Genomic DNA, 21,515 nt, shown 5'->3' with positions numbered 1-21,515 from the left:
GAATCACCAGCACAAATGGGCTGTTTTCCTTTGGTAATTTACAGGATTCCTGCTAGTGATGCAAGATTACATCAAGGAGTTCTAAGCATATTTTTACTGCTTTAAACTAAAGTCTAAATTACCTCCATTGTGGCAGTACTGCTCTCTTTTTAATTAGTTCCACCGTCTCATAATTATGATGAGTAAAGACTTAAGGTATGTACTCAAAAGGATCACAAGAAGACATTTAAGCTTTAAGTACCCAATATAAATTATTTCTGGGGGAAATATTGAATAAACATCAAACTTCAACTATAGAGATATCATTTGTCTTCATTTAAGCCAGGTAAGAATTAGTGCCTGGTGTTATCAGTATTTTAATAAGGACATTATTTAATTTTAATTTTGGCAATTTTCCAGGTTGAAGACCACACAATGTGCTTATATTTGGCAGTTTATGAAGAGGAAGCTCCGTGTGCCTTGTTGTGATGTTAAAACACAGATTATCACCCACACTTCCTCATGTTTAAGTGTTTGCAGACAGTTAATCAGCCCACTGGGCAATGAAGTCACCATACGGCCTCATATTTTGTGTTGCTGAGCACAGGGGGACAGTCACTGCCCTGGTCCTGCTGCCACAAACCAGGTGCCCTTGGCCTTCTGGCCCACCTGGGCTCATGTTCAGCCACTGTCAACCAGCACCTCCAGGGCCTTTTCCAACAGGGCAGCTTTCCAGCTTTCCACTGTCCCAATGGGGCCCCAGCTTTGGGGGAAATGAGACCTGACCTGCAACACACACCTTCCCCCTGCCCCGGGTCTCACACCCCACCTGCCAACAGCCCCCCCAGCTGGCACCAGGGGCTGGGAACAGCCACTGAGCCCCCAGGCCCCCATCCCAAAGGTGCCCTAGTGCTGGTTCAGAGCCCCAGGGTGAGCCCTGAGCCCCCTGGTAGCACTGGGGGGGCTGGAACACCCCAGGCAGCTCCTGCAGCCCCCGAGCTACAGCTCCATCCCCTTCCCCACGGGATTTGTTTCAGCTCCAGCCCAAGGATTTCCATTTCAGCTCCACGTGGGTTTGGCTCTGGCTGCAGTCCCAGAGTGCCCATTCCAGCCTTTATGTCCCCCCTGGCCCCAACAGATGGCATTTCAACCCCAGCCCTACAACCTTTATTTAAATAAACATCACATATCTAGTAATACAATTTAAAAAACAGAATAGAAGAAAAACACCATCCAGGGGTCCCGGCCTCAAGGGCTCCACAGAACCCCTCGGGGAGCTCCCACCGGCACAAGGGGCAAGGGAGGGGTAGGCAGAGCAAGGGGGGCAAGGCAAGGGGGGCAAGGCAAGGGAGGCAAGGCAAGGGAGGGATAGGAAAGGCAAGGGAGGGATAGGAAAGGCGAGGCAAGGCATGGGAGGGGTGGACAAGGCAAGGCAAGGGAGCGACAGGGTAAGAAAGGGAGAGCAAGGGGGGCAAAGCGCCCGGAGGGCGCCCTGCTCCACCTCTATCGCCGCAGCTCCTCCTGCTGTCCCCGCTGCTCGGGAGGGGTGTGGAAGGTCCCAGCGGCGCTCCCCGCTCCGCCTCGGACGGGCTGGGGGACCCGCACCCACCCTCTCTGTCAGGAACGGCCCCCGCGCTCCCTCCACGCGAGGGAGCCGCGGGTTTAAACCTGCCCCGATTTGGGGACACCCGGTCAGACGTGTGGGTCAGCAGCGAGGAGGGCGGGGGGGCACCCCGGGGCACCCACGGGACACCGGGGGGGCCCGTCCCACCCGTGACCGGGGCAGGGGGAAGCTGCTCATGGAGCTCCCGCCGGCTCCGGGGGGACCTGTCACGGTCTGGCAGCAGCGCGGGGATGCAGAGGCAGGAGGGAACATCGCGGCTGCAGCAACAGCCACAGTGACCTTTAAAAACCGGCTCCGGCTCAGCGAGGCAGGTGAGCAAATCGCTGCCCCGAGCGGAGAGCAGGGACAGGAGTCACGGCGGGGGACAGACAGATTTATTATGTTTCTGGGAGCTGCGCCGTTACATTTTGCTGGGGAGAAGGTCACCGCCCTGCAGCCAGACGGGCCGGGATGGTTATTCAACGCGACGGGAACAAGAAGCTGCAGCCAAGCCCGCCGGGGTCTGCTGGGGCTCCACGGGTCTCTGCGGCAGAGGGGTCTGCCAGAGCCACCTCCACAACGTCTTCCCAGCGACATTCTCGAGGGCCAGGGCAGGGCGCAGGGGTCGATGCAGCCTCTGCTCCCGCCGGGGGAGGGAGGGCATGAGACAAGAATAAATACAGCTTTCAGAGCCCCCCCCGACCCCCCACCCACTGCTGCACAGCCTGGCCAAGGCATTTACAGGAGGAAATCTGTCAGCCAGAATCCAGCCGAGGAGCAGACGTGTCCCAAAGGGGGTTTAAGGCTGGCTCGTTCGCGTCCTGATCTCCTCCACCAGGCTCTCCCTGCGGATGTTGACCTGCACAGAGGGGAGAACGAAGTTGCTTCAACACAACTCCAATAGCTTGATGTGGCACCACAGTCGTGGCCCTGTGTCTCAGGAGGTCACACTGGGGTGGCACCAGCCCCTCTCTGGGGATGGAATGGGCTGCAGGACCCACAGGAGTTGAACCTGTAAGAGCAGGAACCTGCCTGCAATCCCAACAAGCCCTCTCCTGACCAGTGGTTGGGAGGGCAGTGCTCTTCCCACTCTTTCCTACTGGTTCCAAAGCCAGTGATCCAGCCAGTGACCTATGCACTGGTTCCAGTGCTGCCTGCTTTGGGAATCTGTCCTGAGATAACAGGCACAGAGCAGCCCTGCAGTGTTACAGCGTTACAAGTCCTGCTCGTTCCCACTCATTCTAAGAGGGCACCTCCAGGACCTTCATCAATGGTCCTGTGTGGTGGACAAAAAGCCCACTGAATCACCCCTCCAGGGTGCTCCAGGCTCCTGGTGAGGAATAGCTGGGAGTTCAGGGAGACCACAGGACAGAAAACTCTCCAGAGCTGGAGACAACAGCTCTCCATAGCTCCAGGAAGCTGCAATAGGGCAAGGAACCAGAATGTGGGGTGTTACAGAAGCTGCTGGAAAGCCCACTGGGTCTAGAGGGCCGGGCTGAAGGGTCACACAGCCCATCACCCCGTGGTAAAGCTGCCACAGGCCTCACCTCCTCCCTGGTTGCCACAATCCGCAGCTTGACGACTCCATCCTTGAGCTCCTGCTCACCCACGATGGCGACCAGAGGGATGCCCGTGTCCTCACAGTACTGCAGCTGGTTCAGCAGCTTGGGGTTCTTCTTGTACAGCATCTCTGCCTGGGAGAGAACCAGGGCACGACACCGTCATCAGACTGGGCTGTTCCACTGCACCCCCTCAGCCAGGCACTGCTGGCCTGGCCTGGTGAGCCTGTGGTTGTGTGGTGGGAAGAGGACGGGCTCAGGGAGAAGGCTGGGCACCAGGTTTAACAAGGCCAAGTGCTGGGTCCTGCACTTTGGGTCACAACCACCCCTGCAGAGCTATGGGCTTGTGGCAGTGTGGCTGGAAAGCTGCCCAGTGGGAAAGGCCCTGGGAGTGCTGGTTGACAGTGGCTGAACGTGAGCCCAGGTGTTCCCAGGTGGGCCAGAGGGCCAAGGGCATCCTGGCCTGTATCAGAAATAGTGTGGCCAGCAGGAGCAGGGCAGTGCCTGTCCCCCTGTGCTGGCCCTGCTGAGGCTCCTCCAGGGCTGTGTCCAGTTCAGGGCCCTTCACAACAAGACAGATGTTGAGGGGTTGGAGAGTGTCCAGAGAAGGGAATGGAGCTGGGGAAGGGTCTGGAGCACCAGGAGGGGCTGAGGGAGCTGGAGGGGCTCAGCCTGGAGAAAACGAGGCTCAGGGGGGACCTTCTTGCTGTCTGCAACTCCCTGACAGGAGGAGGGAGACAGGTGGGGGGCAGGCTCTGCTCCCAGGGAACAAGGGACAGGACATGAGGAGATGGCCTCAAATTGTGCCAGGGGAGGTTTAGGTTGGATGTTCGGAAAATTTCTTCCCCAAAAAGGGTGGTCAGGCACTGGCTTAGGCTGGCCAGGGCAGTCCTGGAATCACCATCCCTGGAGGGGTGTTAACAGACACGTGGATGTGGCTTCAGTCCGTGTCACTGGGGTGTCCCTACAGGCCCAGGAGCCCAGCAGAGCACTGAGACATTCCCTTCCCCTCCCCTCATCAAGGCAGTGTGCCCATTGGGAATCTGTCCTGAGATACCACAGAGCAGCCCTGCAGTTTAACAGGGTTAACCAAGCCCTGCTGCCCAGCCCTTCCTGGAGAGCACCTGATTTGGGACACTGGGAAGAGGCAGTTTGCCCCCAACTGCTCCCTCTTAACTCCTTCCTCCCAAAGCAAAGCCAGATCTGGTCCATTCCCGGCACAGAGAGTGGACCAGGCAGCTCCTGACTTTGCCATCAGTGGGTCATACCTTGATTCCAGCATCCCACAGCTCGGAGATGAGCTTCAGCCGCTCTTCAAGGAGCTTCTTTTGGGCAGAGGCCACCAGCACCTGCGTCTCTGTTGTCCTGATCTTCTCCTCAGAGGCCTAGAGAGGGGACAAAACTCAAAAGATGCCACAGACGTAACTGAGGGATCTGAGATTCCATGAGCAGGAGGGGTCACCACCCCAGGTCAGCAGTGAGGAGGATCAGGCTCAGCAGGATGAACTGCACAAACTTGGAATCAGGGATGTTTCATAGACCCCTTCCTGGAGCAGAATCTCATTTCCTGCAGTTGTTCCATGATGGGGTGCTTAAGACAGCCTCCCTCCTGTTTCTCTGCATCCAAGGGCCTCCCAGAGATCTGCTCCAAGCAGTTCAGGAGCAGCAAGCCCTGCAGAAGGTGGACAGAGGCTCTGCTCTACAGCTGAGCTGCCAACTAGGGGTTAAATTAACAGCAGCAAACTGAGATGTTCCACCAGCTCCTGTGGCAGATGCTGGATACTCCAAGTGGCATTTTCCTGCTGCCTTGCTGAAGGGAGCAGCCTTTAAAAGGTCACCTGCAGAGGAACAAACCTGGCCAGGACCGGAGGTGGTGGGGGAGGAATTCAGTTTCTATTTAGAAATTCCAGTTGTGTCTGGCTGCCAGGAAAGAAGCAACACCAGGCCCCTGGGGGAGGAGAATGTGCAGCAGTGTTTTGGGAGGTCTTTTTACAAAGACCTATTTTACACCCATTGATTGCGATGGAGGACACACTGGTACAGCAACTCTGAGGACAGGGAAAGAGGAAAAAGGTATCTGGGAAAGCCTCAGAGGCACTTTGCTTCCTGCCCTGGGACATCTGATCCCTGCCTCATCTCTGTAGTGCCATAGGCAGGACGAATAGATGTGTGAAGCTGCTGTTTCCTTTGAAGAGCAAAGCTGTCCTGCCAAGGAGAACCTGGGGTCACAGATGCCTAATGCAGGGGGGAACACCAAGGCACCTGCCCTGGGTACCTGGCATTGCTGAGGATTTAAGTGCCTCCCACAGCAGCAGCTGGAGAAGCCATATCTGAGGCCTGTGGGAAGAAGGATCTTGCCTTCAGTGGGAGCCCCAGAGATCATCTGCCAGGCCAGAGATTTGGTGGTTATGTCCTGGCTCTGGCTCCTGCTGCAGAGCACAGCAGAGGCCTGGCTGGCTTCTCCAGAGGCTGTGGCAAGGAACATGCACTTCAGCATCTGCTGGATTAATGATGCTGGGAAAAGATGTAAACCACTGTTCAGTTGAGCACCAAAGGCACCTACCTCCAGCCTCTGCTCCAGGATGGAGAAGATCCGCTCGATCCCAATGCTGACCCCCACGCAGGGCACCTTCCGGCCCTTGGGATCAAACATCCCCACCAGCCCGTCGTAGCGGCCACCTCCAGCCACGCTCCCAACGCCCACCAGCTCCTCCACGTGCTCGTTCTCCTGCTGCAGCAGCACAGCCTCAAAGATCACCCCCGTGTAATAGTCCAGGCCCCGGGCCAGGCTCAGGTCGAAGGAGATCTGCAGGGCACGAGGGCGGCCCCGTCACTGGGTGCTCAGGGGGCCCCCCAGGGCAGCACCCCCTCCTGCCCCTGCACCTCCTCACCTTCTCTGTGATGCCAAACAGGGTCAGGTACTCAAACAGCAGCTTCATGTCCCCCAACCCCTCCTTGGCCAGCTTGTTCTGTGACAGCTTTGGGTCCTGGAGGAGCCGCTCGATCAGGTCCAGCCCACCTGCAGGAACCAGACTTGCCTCAGGTGTGACAGGGCAGCAGCACCAGCCACAGTGGCCCCAGCCAGCCGTGTGTGTGCCCTGTGCACCCTCCATCCCCAGAACAAGCCCAAGGGCTCGACTCCCCAGTGCTCACCGTGGAGCTGGACGTACTCCCCGATGCGATCCGCAGCCTCGGGAGAGAGCCCCTTCTCTCCCACCATCTCGCTCCTCACTTCCTCCCACGGCACCTGTGAGGGGACAGAAGGGCATCAGCCACCGAGCCAGGGATGTGGGCTCTCCCAGGGACAGTTCTGGTGGCCCTGCACATGCAGATGAACAGATCTTTGCACGGCAGAAACCCTTCAGTGTGGTTAAAGGGTGCATGAGAGAAGTAGTAGCTCTCACAGCACAGTCATGCAGTCCTAATTCCATTTCTTGTACCTCTGCACAGTCTGTTTGTGCCCCAACCCTACAAAAATACTTTGGGTTTGATTTCTGTCCAGAATTGAACATCAGTACTGTAAAAACACTGAATCTGAAAGCCACCTTGGTGCTCTGGCTTCCCTGGTTAGGTACCTAGTCATAAAGAATCCAATTCTAAAAGAGCCCAATGGTCCCTTCCTATTGCTTTTCCACACATAACAGCCCCCAAACCCACACTTTAGTCATGCCTGTACAATAGATCTCCCTGCTAACAGGGCTGTGAGACTTCCTCCAGCTGCCTTCATCTGACCATCCAATGAGGTCTCCAAGGGAAAAGGCAGTTCCCTCTTCAACAAAGCACCATGACCACATGAGATGAGACACAAGGCTGCTGTGTTTAACAGGGTCTCACAGGAAGGTTAGGAGCACTTCTTAAAACAGTCAGCCCACAGTGTCCCCCACGTGACTCTGAACACACAGTTCCTCTAAATTCTACTTCAGATCCCAAGCCAAGAAATCTGAGTTTTCAGACCGCACTTCGCTTTAAGGTTTCTCTTTCTGTATAACACACTTATAAACTGATCTCCAGCATCTTTATCTGACAAGGGCCTACAGACAAGACAATCAGTTGCCCCTACTCTGGCACCTTTCCCTCCTCCCAGAAGCCACAAAATGGCCTGAGTCCCTTGGAGACCCTCACAACAGCCAGTGCTCTCCAGGCAGCTTGCTGAGCTCAAACCTGTGGGCACCTCCTGCCTTGTGTCTTACAGGGGAAGCTGCAAAATGAGGTGGCTTTTCAGTGTCACACCAAACCTGAGTAAACCACACAAACAGTCACAACTATTCTCAGCATGATAAAAGTACCTGTGCTACCAGCCCAAATCAACAGAGAGTGAATGAAGTGACCAGGGATCTCTTACTCCTTTTCACTCCAAATCCTCTTCTCTGTTTCCAGGTAAAATACAGAAACCTCCCCCATACACACCCACCTCACTTCTCACTGCTGCTTCCTGAGGGTCCTACACACAGCCAGAGGCACACACTGTCCAGTGGTGCCTGGATCATGCTGGAACAGGGCTGCAGGTTCTGTGTCCTCCTCAGGGATACTGAACATCACATCACCAAACAGCAGCAGCACCTTGCAGGACAGTGTTTATGAGCAGGGTCCTGGACAACACCACGACTGTGCCAGCTGACTCACCTGTGGATTTCCATTTTGCTCTGCCCTGTCACCTCCAAACTGTCCTGTTACACACTGTCATTTAGGACTGCACTCCTCTACTCTTGCATTACCAGAGATTTAACCTTTATGTCACACTAGCCTTGCAACTGAAGTCTGAAATTTTAGTAAAGGTTAGACTGGATGATCTTTCAAGATCCCTTACAATCTGGGCTGTACTGCAATTCCAGGATACAGCTGCAATTCCTCACACCACTTGACTCAACTCAGTACATTCAAAAAGGTTTTTCAATGCTCTGGCCCAGTCTGGTGCAGGTTTTCATGAGCTTGGTTCATAAGCAGTAGCACCTTTAGCAGGTGAAGGTTTGGGATGTTGAACCTCTCAAGTGAAGAGCATTTCTCCCCTCCCTCCTCTCCATCTATTAGGACCTCGTGAGCTACTGGAGAAGAAAGCAGAGCATCCACTTTTCCCATGTGACTGCTGTGCCCTGCATGCCTCCCCTCCAGGGAAAGGTGGGAACAAGAATAACTCGATGTTAATCAGCATTTCCCAGCCACTTCTCCTGGAACACGGCAGGACAGGGGGACAGGAGGCTCACTGAGACTGCAGCAGCAGCAGTTGCAGCCCATACCTTATCCAGTTTGTCAACACTGGAGCAGATGGTTCGGAACTTGCTGTCTGGGACCCCACAAACTGCAAACATCCCATCGAGGATGCGCCGGTCGTTGACCTGGGGGAGAGGAAGCACATCAGGAACTATGGACTCAAACAGATGCTTCAGCCATGTCCAGTTTCTCTCCCCTCTAGCTTTAAGAATGCAAGAGAGACTAGATGTCTGCCAAGACTTTTTTTTTTTTTCCTGTTTGCCATTTCTCTTTCCCATTCCTGGGCAGCTGAGCTGCCCAGAGCAGACCAAATAGCACCACTGACTCCTCCCAAGCCTGGGTAGAACCTTCACATTTCCTTCTAGAGCCAAAGGCACCTCCACTCAACAGAGACAAAAAACCATCAGGGCCTATGAGTCCTCTCATGTAGACATGTAAAAACAGCTCAGGAATAGACCATGGGTCAAGAAGACAAATTCAGTGCCCTGTCAGTATAAGAGCAAAGGGACATCTGATTATATTAAAACTAAGGATTTTTTTCATTGATAGTATAGTGAATTCCATAGTTTGTGTTCTGTAATAGTAGGTAATTGAGGCCAAGGCTCGGCTGGGTTCACATTTCCATGGGTAGTGAAAATGCTTCAGTTCCAGAAAGGACTTGTTGGGAAGGCAGGAGTCTGCAGGCAACACCACACCCCCTGCTAAGGGGGCATCAGGAGCTGGATAAGGGCAGGGATCCTGAACCAGAGCCTGCTGTACTGCAGGCAGTGAACATGACAGTCACCTGCTGAAACAGATATTAGGGAGAAATTCTTTACTATAGGGGTGGGGAGGCCCTGGCACAGGTTGCCCAGAGAAGCTGTGGCTGCCCCATCCCTGGAACTGTTTAAGACCAGGCTGGACGGGGCTTGGAGCAACCTGGGCTAGTGGAAGGTGTCCCTGCCCGTGGCAGGGATTTGGAACTGCATGATCTTTAAGGTCCCTTTCAATGCAAGCCATTCCATGACTCTATGGTTCTAGTCAGCTGCTGGAATTGTGCAGGGGTCTGTGGTTAGTCCTGGAGAGAACTCTGCCAACTGCAGACTCAGGAAATCTCCTGGCATTCCCAGCCCAAGCTCAGGTCCAGCCTTTAGCATGAGGAGGCAGAGGATGGGATCAACACCTGGATCAGGACTGAGAGTGGGAACAGGCGCTGCTGTGTAAAACCCCAGGGACAATGACCACTGCCTCCCACTGTGGCACAGAGAAGCCCAGTATCACCTTGATGACAAAGTCCCCAAGCTGCAGGTCACTCAGGATCTCGTGCACGATCTTCAGGCACTCGGCATCAGGAATCATCGGGTCGAACTGTCCGGCGATGTCGAAGTCCTGGGGGCAGAGGAAAAGGCAGTGAGCAATTCATGGCTGCAGCAAAACAGCTTCAGCTCTGCTGGTGACAGCAGCTGGTGTACAGAAACCAACAGAACTGGGATGTGAGAGAGCACCATCCCTTGCAGATGGGATCCAGAAGGGACAGGATGTGGGTGAGGACCTTCTTTCATGGAAGGCAGCAGAGGTGGTGTGTCCACTGCATTGCCAAGAGCTTGTGTGCTGTGACCTGCTGCCCCGACACTGTGACACTCTGAAACAGAGATCCTTGAAAGAACAACAGAAAGGAGCCAGCAGAGCCATCAGCAGTAAATAAATAGAACAAAGGAAGCAGGAAGGGGAGGAGAAAACTACTTCTCATTTGCTATGACCTAAATGCCAAATGTTTTGCCTTGATTCTTAGGATGGGGGTTTTTTAACACACATGCCAATCAAGTTAATGATCAGGGAAGAAGACAAGAGAAGTAAAACTGAGGCATAACCAAAGTTTCAACTGCCAAGAGAGAAAATGAGATCAAGAAGCCTGAGTGGTCCCCACCAGAGATTGTAAGATGAACTAGCACACAGAATAACTAAAGCCCAACATCAAGATATTTTAATAGGCTGATATCCCATGACTGGAAAACAACAAGGACAACATCAGTGTTCAGAGAGAAATAAAACACAGAAGCAACAAGAGAGCCATTCTTTGACTCCTATTTAGGAATCCCCAAATGCAAAGTCTTCAGTGAGATTTTGAGTACAGGAATAATTTTAACTAAGTGGGTAAATTTCAACAGGGCTTCACCAAGCTCCCAAAATAAACTGGAGGAGGAAAGAGATGACATCACATCAGTTAATCCTTATCAGCTGAGTGCAAGAAGGGCTGATGCAATCCCTGTGGAAGTTGAGTTAGCAAGTACAGTCAGGAAAGTGCTGCTACCACTGTACATGGCACAGATGAAATCTCACTGAAAAAAACCCAGGGACCGGTGAATTATGTTGAAGAAAAGAGGAAGAAAAACCTCCTAGGCTGAGCAGAGAAGGAAAAAACTCCACAGCTCCAGGGAAAGAAGGCAACAGCTTGATTTAGGTGGCTTAAGGAGGGGAAGATTTCACTAAACATTTCCCAAATGTTCATCTAGGAAAGGAGAAGAATCCATATCAAAGGATGACAGCTACTGTTTAAAGAGCTGAAGTCTTTAAACAAGGAGAAGTACTCAGATACAAATAAATTTAGCCTGGATATTAGAAGACCATTTCTAGCTATCCTAGGAGTGAGATATCCTGGAACAGTCTTTCAGATGGGACAGCAGGTGAAGACCCTGAGTTGTTTGGAAATGGGAAATCACCAAGCTGGAGCTGGAAGGTATCCCCAGAGATTGTATGATGAAGCAGGAATATTCTCAAACAAAATAACTGTTTGCAATATGAGCCCCCAGGGACTGTGTCAGTACAGCAGAACAAAGCTGTTCCTCAGGGCTACCACGAGAGAGCCACGAAGGAAATTGCTTTGTTACCTGTTCTGTAATTTGGCCTCTGGCTCTTCCCTTCCTTTGAAGTAAAGATTGACTGAACAAAGCACACAAGTAGTGTATACCATGGCCTAGCCTGGTCTGTGTGTCCTGCTAACACACCCAGAGCTGAACCGCTGCCAGACTTGGGATCAGAGGGAAATTTTTCCCCTCCACCCATCTGGCAAGTGCTGTGGGACGGAGGAAGGAGCTGCCCTCCCCCACAGGGTGAAGGAGGCTCTGTGACAAAGCTGCCCACCACACCAACACCCCGTCACAGCTGTCACTCCTACTCTCCCACTCCCCAGCTGTTTTTCACACTCGTGAGGGCACACTTAAGGAGAAGATTAGTGAATCCTCCAGAGCTTTCCACAGCCACAGGGAAGGGTGACACAGTGCTAGATCCTGCATTTTGACAGCCCACAGCCTCCCCCTGCAGAGCCCCTGCCAACAGCCAGACTCACACACTGGTAGAACTCGCGGTAGCGGCCCCGGGTCATGGCGGGGTTGTCCCTCCTGTACACCTTGGCAATGTGGTAGCGCTTGATGTTGGTGATCTTGTTCATGGCCAGGTAGCGAGCAAAGGGCACCTGGGACAGAGGGTTAAGGATGGGAACAGGGAGGGATCATCCACCCTCCAGTTACCAGTCACAGGCAGCGCTGGGTCCTCACTATCTTCCCAAAACCCAGCACCTATGGGGTGAAGAACTGCTAAGAGACAGCTGGACTTGTCACTGCTCCCCGAGGTCTCCACAGCTGTCCAGGACACAGACCACACATGCTGCCATTAAGTGTCCCTTCAGGCATCTTCCAGCAGCACCTCAGGCTGGATCTCAGTCTCATGTGGGCTGTGTGCTGCAGCAGCCTGGTCTGGGTACCCCGAGAAACCCCACTCAGTACAAATCTTCCTTACCTCCACACACACGGGGCATGGTGTCAGGGCAGGGTCAGGTTGAACATTAGGAAAAGGTTCTGCCCCTAGAAGGTGGTCAGGCACTGAACAGGCTCCCCAGGGCAGTGGGCACAGCCCCAAGGCTGCCAGAGCTCAAAGAGCATTTGGACAACGCTCTCAGGGACAGGGTGGGACTGTTGGGGTGTCCTGGGCAGGGCCAGGAGTTGGACTCGATGACCCTTGTGGGTCCCTTCCAACTCAGGATATTCCATGTGTCTAAGCATTCCTTCACCAAACAGAAGCAACACACAGTAAATAACAGAGCAAGGGTTCTGCACCCACTGAACCACACTGCCTGCTCACGTTCTGTCAGTTTGGGGTCCTCCCTCCCCCTCAGGGCAGCACCGCCCCAAAAGGAGGCCAGGCAAGGCCCCTCAGGCTGTGGCAGGATACTGTCAGGTCGTAGCGCAGGGACAGCAGCTCCCCTCCCTGATCCTTCAGATCGTAGATGAGCTTCGAGTCTTCCCCGTATTTCCCCGTCAGCGTCTCCTACAACACAACGACAAACAAACAGCACCTTCAGTGGCAGGGGAAGAGCCCCGGAGCAGGAGACAAACTGAGGGTATCTAGGAGCTGGAAGAAGGAAACTCAACCCTCAACACTTTCAACTGGAGGATCCTCACCAGCTCAGCCAACCTGCTGTGCCCTCACTCACCTTCAGCTCGAACACGGGTGTGTCAATGACTTCTGCCCCGTGGCGCTTGAAGCAGGAGATGATGGCACTGAAGACCCTCTCCCGGATGGCCATTTGCTTGGGGCCGTAGTCTCGTGTGCCCTGGGGTGAGGGAAGGAAAGAGGGAGCAAAGGACACTGTGGGTAAGAGGGATGGAGTGAGAGAGATGCCAGAAACAACAGGAAGAAGCTGCTAGTGGAGTCAGAGAGACCAGGTCCAGATGCCAGGTACTGGTAAAAGGTAGCACCAAAAAACATTGGAAAACATCAGGACAGAGCTCAGACAGAGTCTGCCATGACCTGCAGAGGGAAATATAAGTCAGGAGTTTCACAATACAGGAAACAAAGGAGCTAAAACAGATCCAACAGTCAGAGTTCAGAGCTTCTGAGCCTGGCAGTGCAGCCAGGACCTGCCCCCAGCTCTGATTCACACCTATAAGCCAGACCCCTGCCCAACAAGCCACCCCAAGATGTACAATCAGAGGACAGGCACACTCTGAAGATGTGGAACAATCAGCAGCTCTAAAATTTCCAAACATAGAGAAAAATCATCTTTTAAAATGCAACACCTGTGGAATGCCTGTATATGGTTCACCACAATGTGCTCACTTCCCATTTCTTTGCTTTTAAGGGTCACTGAATTGTTTCAGTGACCACCTTTAGGCTCTCAACAACAAATAAATCATTGGTAATTAACTAGACTTTCCACCTTCACTCTCTAGGACCTGCAGGCAGGAGGAAGCAGAGATTAGGCACTTCTAACCCCCACTCACAGGTTGCTCAGTGATGGGCAGCTTTCAGCTGCCACTGACGGGGCTGAGACAGGCTGGAAACTCAACTGTGTTTCCCTGGCACTCACAGAGCTGCAAAATCCCCTTCTCCACAACTTTAAACAGTGAAATACCCTTCAACTTTTCAGGGCTCACACCACAAATACATTTACCAAAGAACACAATAAAGGAAATGGAAAAGGGAGACAGTTTTGAGACATTTAGGTATCGAGAAGAAATTCTCCCCTGTGAGGGTGGTGAGGCCCTGGCACAGGTTGCCCAGAGAAGCTGTGGCTGCCCCATCCCTGGAAGTGTCCAAGGCCAGGTTGGACAGGGCTTGGAGCAACCTGGTTTGGTGGAAGGTGCCCCTGCCCATGGCAGAGGATTGGAACTAGATGAGTTTTAAGGTCCCTTCCAACCCAAACTATTCCATATTTCTACGATCTCCTATGTCAGTGGCATCACCATAACCTGAGTGATGGTGTTGTTTGTGAGCTGCATTCATAACTTGTCATATAAGCACCAGAAAGTCTCTAAGCCAGTCGGTATCTGGGCTGGGTGCTACCAAAGATGTTTCCACCCCTCTCCCCTCTGCTGCTGAAAGCAAAAGGGAAACAGAAATGAGAACAAAGGCAAGTGTGTCTGTGCTGGGGTTTTGCCCAGAGGTGGGGGGGGGGGTGTCTGAGGGAGGATGTGCACACAGAGAGGCACAGGAGTGTGCTGGGGGCAGTTACCTTGGGAGTCTTGAGCACAAACTTGGGTTTCCCCTCATCTCCTCCCAGCTGGGCCTTCATCTCCAGCAGCTTTGCCACCTCCTTTGCAATCTGGGGAGGGAACAAGTAGGGAGCTGAGGGTAAGCCCACCCACCAGCCCCACTCCCCAGTGCCCACCCCCATCCCCACCATCCACATCTGCCTCCCCAGTACCCATCACCATCCCCACCACCCACATCTGTCTCCCCAGTGCCCATCACCATCCCCACCATCCACATCTGTCTCCCCAGTGCCCATCACCATCCCCACCATCCACACCTGTCTCCCCAGCGCCCATCCCCATCCCCACCAGTTCCCATCTCGTGCACCCAGTACCGGCCGCCTCCAGCACCCTCCTGCCAACCCCAACACCCCCAGCATCCTTCCACCTAACACCAGTACCACCGGTTCCAGTCTCCCCTGCACCCTCAGCCCCCTCCACTTCCCAGCACTCCCAGTTTCCCCCGGCACCCTCCCGGTGAGCCCAGCAACCCCAGCCCCCCCCAGCACTCCCAGCTCCCCCCAGCCCCTCTTCCCCCACCCCAACACCCGCAGCGCCCCATTCCCCGCCCCTCCCAGTCTTCCCAGCACCCCCACTCCTCCCTCAAAGGCACCCCATTCCCGGGAATCTCTGGAATCTCCGGAGCTCCCCCCGGCACCTCGTCGGGATCGGCCTTGTCCTGCTTGAGCCTCCGCACCGCCTCCGCCTGTGCCCGCACCGCCGCCTCCTGCGCCGCCATGGCCGCTCCGGGCCCGCCCCGCTCCCGCCGGGAACTGCGCACGCGCCGCGACCCGGAAGTGAAACCCGCGAGAGGGCCGGGTCGGGTTTACCACTATTAATTTTTTTATTCATTGGCTTGGGGGGGGTTTTGTTGTTTTGTTTAATACGTAAAAATACAGAGTTCCTCCACGCGTGCACCCCCACCTCCCCAGCTCCGGCCCCCTCGCTGATGGGACACGTGCTCTCCGCCCCCCCCACCCCTGCCCCTGTAAAATTAAGTACTTTATTAGAAATTGTTAGCCGCAGAATTTATGTATTTTTGACACTTTAAAAAGAGAGTGTCAGCCGTGGAGCTCGTGTGTTTTCAGTAAAGGTTGGAAGTTCCCAAGGGGAAGCGCGTAGTGTGGAATTTCTTGATAAGATTCGTTACCGGCAAGAATTTCGGTAATACAGAGGCGGTCGCTCACAGCTGTGAAGAGACTGATAAAAGTGAGAAGGGATATGAAACGGATGAGGCAAGGCTGAGTTTAGGCCTTGAACCAGGTCCCTAAGGCAGGAAACCACGCACTCAAGAGAAAAACAATCCGAGGGGAGCGTCCTCTGGGGGGAAATGGGGTGGGACATCCCCTCCTTGAATCTGTAATTAGAGGATGGTATAAAGTCATGAAACCTGTGTGATTTGGGGTCCATCCTTTGGGATTTTTTCTGATGCATCCGGCGCTGCAATAAACGTGTGTGGTTTTTGGCTTTCTATACTCAAAACGAGTCTAGGGAGTTTCTTCTTCGACTTTTCGGCATCACCCCCACTCAGGCTGGTCCTGCAGCCCTGTGCAGCGCCCAGGTGTGGGCTGGAAGGGACTGGCCCTTCCACTGCCCTCCTAGCCCCATGTCCTGGGTCTGTGGGTGCCCATCATGCTCCCTCCCCACTCCAGAGCTCAGCCTGATGATCCCGCTGGATCTGCACCTCTGTGAGCTGCACCATGTCCAGTCTGTGCCCGTGGAAACACCACCTGCAGTGATGGGAATGCCTGTACAGGTGCAGGGACTGCACTATTAGGAACCCACAAGCTCAACCTGTCCTTCAGAGCATTTAACCAGAACTTAAAATTGGTGACTGTGCTGTCCCATAGCTTTTAAAACCCCTTGGCTCCTCTCTTCTCGCTGCCTTAGCCTAGGCAAGGAGCCTTAGGCTGGTGGATGGTAACCAGGCCGCAGCTGGCAGTGAATGGTTAAGGGCACTGCAGGGTTCCAGTTGTACAGCAGTTCAGCCAAGCAGCTCTGGCCAGAGAAGTCCTCAGGGCTCCAGCCTTCTCCTGATCTCATCAACAAGCTTCTCCCTTGGGATATCAACCTACAAAGCAAAGAGAGGGGGAGGTAGCAGCATTAGAACAGAGCACAGTTCTAAGGACCAAAGGCTTGCTTTGGGTACTAACACAGTTTGTGACTGGTTTTCTGGAGACACCCAACAGACCTGTGCTATGGCTTCCCAAATGTCACTGAGGGGAAACCCAGAGTCTTTCAGTGATCTCCAGAGTTTGGAAGCACTTTTGACACCTGGATAAAAGGACATTCTCACCTCCTCTCGTGTTGAGACATCTCGCAGCTTGACCACTCCGTCTGCCAGCTCCTGCTCTCCTACAATGGCAGCAAGGGGGATCCCTGTGTCCTCACAATACTGCAGCTGCTTCAGCAGTTTAGGATCCTTCTTGTACAGCATCTCTGCCTAGCAGGGAGTGGGAAGGACAAATCACTAACCCAAATTTGCTTTGATGGATACTGGAGCAAAGCAGCCACCATGAAACCCTGCAGCAAGGGGTTGCCTTCAGTGCTCTGGGCTGTTCTTCTGTGCCTAGACCTAACGGTTGGACTTTGTGATCTTCGATGTATTTTCCAACCTGAATGGCTCTGTGATCTCAGACAGGCCCAGATCTTGAAGAGAACACAACTAATGGAGTTGATCTTGCTGTGCTACAGCTCCTTCAGGCTCTCCCTCCCTCACCCATGACACCACCGAGCCCAAGTGGTTCCTTTACCTTGATCCCTGCGTCCCACAGCTCGGAAATGAGCTTCAGTCTGGCAGCAAGCAAGTGTTTCTGGGGTGTAGCCACCAGCACTTGGGTTTCAGTTGTGCGAAGTTTCTCCCCAGAAGCCTGGAGGGACAGACACGCTCATGGGAGTGACTGGGTCTGAGGGAATCTGCAGCTCACAGCACCTCACCTCATCTCCAGACCTTAACTCAGTGACTGACAACCTGAGCACCTTTAATGAGCCCCCCAGAGACTCTGCATTGTGTCACAGTAGTTGATCATGTGCTGCTGCTCCCGTGGGACCTCAGTCTCCCTCCCAGATGGGACCTGGACAGATTTCCAAGGTTTCCTTTGATTCTCTAGGTACAAACACATTGCCTCGGCCTCCTCTGCCATGAATCACAAGCTCAGAACTAAACACAGAGTGATGAATCTTCTCAGAGGCTTTCCTGGGGTGCTCATTACAGAGTGAGTGTCACAGACAATACTGAATTCATCTCTTCTCAATCTCCAAGACAGGAAACTTCACAGGCAAGAGAGGAGCAAAGTGATTGGGGCAAAAAGCTCAGAGCCAGGCCCAGAGCTCAGGGCTGCCACTAACACTTCCTTGACATCTCCTAGGGAATGCTGCCCTCAGCTGCCCACACCTGCATCCTGATGGGCTGCAGAAAAGGGCTCTGTCTTCTGTGCATGGACACTCAGGCATGAAAGGAGCCACCCTCACCCCCAAAATTATTTTCCCTTGAATACCATGGAGCTGTAGAGCTCTAATAAACGATAGCTGACTTCCTAGAGCCTCCTCCAACACACTGCCTGCAGCACCTACCTTCAGCCTCTGCTCCAGGATGGAGAAGATCCGCTCGATCCCAATGCTGACCCCCACGCAGGGCACCTTCCGGCCCTTGGGATCAAACATCCCCACCAGCCCGTCGTAGCGGCCACCTCCAGCCACGCTCCCAACGCCCACCAGCTCCTCCACGTGCTCGTTCTCCTGCTGCAGCAGCACAGCCTCAAAGATCACCCCCGTGTAATAGTCCAGGCCCCGGGCCAGGCTCAGGTCGAAGGAGATCTGCAGGGCACGAGGGCGGCCCCGTCACTGGGTGCTCAGGGGGCCCCCCAGGGCAGCACCCCCTCCTGCCCCCACACCTCCTCACCTTCCCTGTGATGCCAAACAGGGTCAGGTACTCAAACAGCAGCTTCATGTCCCCCAACCCCTCCTTGGCCAGCTTGTTCTGTGACAGTTTTGGGTCCTGGAGGAGCCGCTCGATCAGGTCCAGCCCACCTGCAGGAACCAGACTTGCCTCAGGTGTGCCAGGGCAGCAGCACCAGCCACAGTGGCCCCAGCCAGCTGTGTGTGTGCCCTGTGCACCCTCCATCCCCAGAACAAGCCCAAGGGCTGGACTCCCCAGTGCTCACCGTGGAGCTGGACGTACTCCCCGATGCGATCCGCAGCCTCGGGAGAGAGCCCCTTCTCTCCCACCATCTCGCTCCTCACTTCCTCCCATGGCACCTGTGAGGGGACAGAAGGGCATCTGTTACTGCAGGACATTCTCCTCACTCACTGGTTTCCCACAGGACATTCTCCTTTCCTCACCACTGCCTCCACCAGCCCACATGAGCACAACTCTGCTGACTGTTGTCCTGCACATCTCACTAATCATCTGTCTCTCTCTCTCTCTCAGGATTTTTTAACAAACCACTGGAATCACCAGGTTTTATTCCAAGAGATCCCCGAATCCTTTACCCACGCCAACAACTTTGCTGCTGTGACCCTCTTTATGTCAAGAGGGGCCATGACACTGCCCAGCTCAAGATCAGAAGTGTCTCCCCACGAGCCCAACACTGACCTTGTCCAGCTTGTCCACGGTGGAACAGGCCGTTATGAACTTGCTCTCTGGAACACCACAGACAGCAAACACACCGTTCAAAATCCGCCTGTCGTTGACCTGGGGGAGGGAGAGGCACACTTAACTCAGGGACATCCCCCCCAGTGTCATTCCTTTGGTCCCAGTGTACGGCAATCTGCAGCTGCTGGCATTTCCACCTGCCTTTCCCATGGGAAGGGAAGGTTCAGAGGTATGAAAACCATTCCGTGACTCTGTGGTTCTAGTTGGCTGCTGGAATTTTGCAGGGGACTGTGGTTAGTCCTGGAGAGAACTCTGCCAACTGCAGACTCAAGAAACCACCTGGCATTGCCAGCTCAAGCTCAGGTCCAGCCTTTAGCATGAGGACACAGAGAGGCAGAATGAACTCCTGGATCAGGACTGAGAGTGGGAACAGGCACTGCTGTGTAAAACCCCAGGAACAATGACCACTGCTTTCCACTGTGGCACAGAGAACCCGCCTGGCCTCACCTTGATGACGAAGTCCCCAAGCTGCAGGTCACTCAGAATCTCGTGCACGATCTTCAGGCACTCGGCATCGGGAATCATCGGGTCAAACTGCCCGGCGATGTCAAAGTCCTGGGGGCAGAAGCAGCAACGGAGGCTCCTGGCACAGCTGAGGGGCTTTGGCCGGGCACATCACACTGCTCTGCAGCAGCTGGAGGTGCTCCAGCCCGGAAAACCCTCCTGCCACCCCAACACTCACGCACTGGTAGAACTCGCGGTAGCGGCCCCGGGTGGTGGCCGGGTTGTCCCTCCTGTACACCTTGGCCACGTGGTAGCGCTTCATGTTGTTGACCTTGTTCATGGCCAGGTAGCGAGCGAAGGGCACCTGGGCCCAGGGAGTTAAGGATGGGAGCAGGGAGATCCCTGGAGCTGCAAAGCTGAACCTCCCAGCCCCCCCGTCTCCCTTTGCCAGCTGCTCCCCACTATTTTTCTCAATGATGGTGGGATTTTTGGGGTGTCCTGTGCAGGGCCAGGAGTTGGACTTTGATGTTCCCTGTGGGTCCCTTCCAACTCAGGATATTCTATGATTTTTAGGGAAATCATCAGCCTGGACTGCAGATGAGTAGAATGAAGCAGCTGAGCTCCTCCAACACTGGGACAGCTCCATTCCCTCCTCCTGACCCACTCAGGACAACACTATGCACACACTGACCCTCTCTCGTCATTCCACCCTCTCACAGTGTGATCAGAGGGAATTCAGTGCACAGCACAGCCCTACAGACATTGAACAGGAGAGATTTTGGGTGAGATGTGCAGGTGGAGAAAGCCTGGGATGGGCTCCTGCAGCAAACACTTCTCCAGACAGCACTGGGAAGGTGGGATGGGCAGGGCAGAGGTGGGGACTGTAACTGGGAGGAGATAAAACCAGTACAGAGGAGCAAACTGGAGCAGGTCTGCAGCCCATGGGAGGGGCTTTGCTGTGGGTCCTGGCCTGGCTGGAGGGTGGTGTGAGATGGGGTCATGACAGTGACAGCTAGGCGGGGTGGACAAGCGGGTCCAACACCCCAGTGGGTCCTGCAGGCAGGGCAGGGCAAGGAGGACCCCACAAGGTGGTATGCCACCATCCCCTCGGGGTGCCACTGTCCCCTAGGGAGCTCAGGATACGGTGAGGTCGTAGCGCAGGGCCAGCAGCTCCCCTCCCTGGTCCTGCAGCTCGTAGATGAGCTTCGTGTCCTCCCCGTACTTCCCCATCAGCGTCTCCTGGGGAGGGACGAGGGGGCTGGTGACCAGGTGGCTCTGGGGCACAGGGTCCCCTGGGATGGGCACAGAGTTCAGTCCCCCCCAGAGCCCCTCAAGTCAAGCCGGGGTGGGCATTACACACATTCCCCCTCCAGCCCCCTCGGACCTGGGTCCACCTCCCCATCCCCCCACAGGTCCCAAGAGGGACTGTCATCCCTGTCCTCCCCACACGAGGGGTTCCCTCAGACTTGCCCTGAATCCCTGGGGGAGACAGAGCTCCCCAGTCCCACAGGAGGGAGCGGGGGGGGGGTGTCCCACAGCCCCTATGGGGGTCCCATCCTGCAGGAAGGAGCAGAGGGGGGTCCCACAGCCCCTATGGGGGTCCTGTCCCATGGGAGGGAGCAGAAGGGGGGTGTCCCACAGCTCCTGTGGGGGTCCCACTCCACACCAAGGGGGCCTTCCTGCAGGAATGAGCAGAGGGGAGGGTCCCACAGCCCCTATGTGGGTCCCATCCCACAGGAGGGAGCAGGGGGTGGTTCCACAGCCCCTATGGGAGTCTCATCCCTCGGGAGGGAGCAGAGGGGGGATGTCCTACAGCTCCTATGGGGGTCCCGTCCTGCACCAAGGGTGTCCCGTCTGGCAGGAATAAGCAGAGGGGGGGTCCCACAGCCCCTGTGTGGGTCCCGTCCCACAGGAGGGGGCAGAATGGGGGGTCCCATTCCGCAGAAAGGAGCAGGGAGGGGAGGTCCCACAGCCTCTATGGGGGTCCCGTCCCGCAGAATGGAGCAGAGGGGGGTCCCACAGCCCCTATGGGGATCCCGTCCCGCAGGAAGGAGCAGAGG

General features: G+C 54.9%; 2 protein-coding genes across 3 annotated transcripts in view; both read right to left on the bottom strand.

The window, feature by feature from the left end:
- Positions 1-1,955: 1,955 nt before the first annotated feature.
- LOC113947045 (histidine--tRNA ligase, cytoplasmic) lies at positions 1,956-15,132 on the bottom strand. Of its 2 annotated transcripts, XR_003527624.1 has the most exons (14): positions 15,016-15,132; positions 14,339-14,428; positions 12,818-12,937; positions 12,556-12,651; positions 11,675-11,800; positions 9,610-9,717; positions 8,376-8,474; positions 6,295-6,388; positions 6,033-6,160; positions 5,705-5,947; positions 4,410-4,526; positions 3,130-3,276; positions 2,325-2,441; positions 1,956-2,219 (listed from the first exon to the last, which is right to left on the bottom strand). XR_003527624.1 is itself a non-coding variant. In XM_027643244.1 (13 exons), exons 1-13 carry the CDS (start codon positions 15,094-15,096, stop codon positions 2,382-2,384), a joined length of 1,509 nt encoding a protein of 502 aa, XP_027499045.1. In that variant the 5' UTR covers positions 15,097-15,132; the 3' UTR covers positions 1,956-2,381. The 2 variants fall into 2 exon arrangements, 1 of the variants encoding a protein (XP_027499045.1); XM_027643244.1 differs by having other exon boundaries at positions 1,956-2,441.
- Positions 15,133-16,108: 976 nt separating this feature from the next.
- The window catches only part of LOC113947055 (histidine--tRNA ligase, cytoplasmic-like), a 5,889-nt gene continuing 482 nt past the window's right edge, over positions 16,109-21,515 (bottom strand). Inside the window, exons 3-12 of the mRNA XM_027643270.1 lie at positions 20,599-20,694; positions 19,694-19,819; positions 19,459-19,566; positions 18,952-19,050; positions 18,521-18,614; positions 18,259-18,386; positions 17,931-18,173; positions 17,111-17,227; positions 16,654-16,800; positions 16,109-16,428 (exon numbers count right to left, since the gene is read on the bottom strand). Coding sequence (XP_027499071.1) covers positions 16,372-16,428; positions 16,654-16,800; positions 17,111-17,227; positions 17,931-18,173; positions 18,259-18,386; positions 18,521-18,614; positions 18,952-19,050; positions 19,459-19,566; positions 19,694-19,819; positions 20,599-20,694 — 1,215 coding nt within the window. The 3' untranslated portion in view covers positions 16,109-16,371. The remainder of the gene's footprint in view (positions 16,429-16,653; positions 16,801-17,110; positions 17,228-17,930; positions 18,174-18,258; positions 18,387-18,520; positions 18,615-18,951; positions 19,051-19,458; positions 19,567-19,693; positions 19,820-20,598; positions 20,695-21,515) is intronic.

Source organism: Corapipo altera, unplaced genomic scaffold (genome assembly GCF_003945725.1).
Source record: "Corapipo altera isolate COAL_440 unplaced genomic scaffold, ASM394572v1 75, whole genome shotgun sequence".
Classification (NCBI taxonomy): Eukaryota; Metazoa; Chordata; class Aves; order Passeriformes; family Pipridae; genus Corapipo; species Corapipo altera.
The sequence above is the reverse complement of the archived record's forward strand: the minus strand, read 5'-3'. Positions and strand labels throughout refer to the sequence as shown.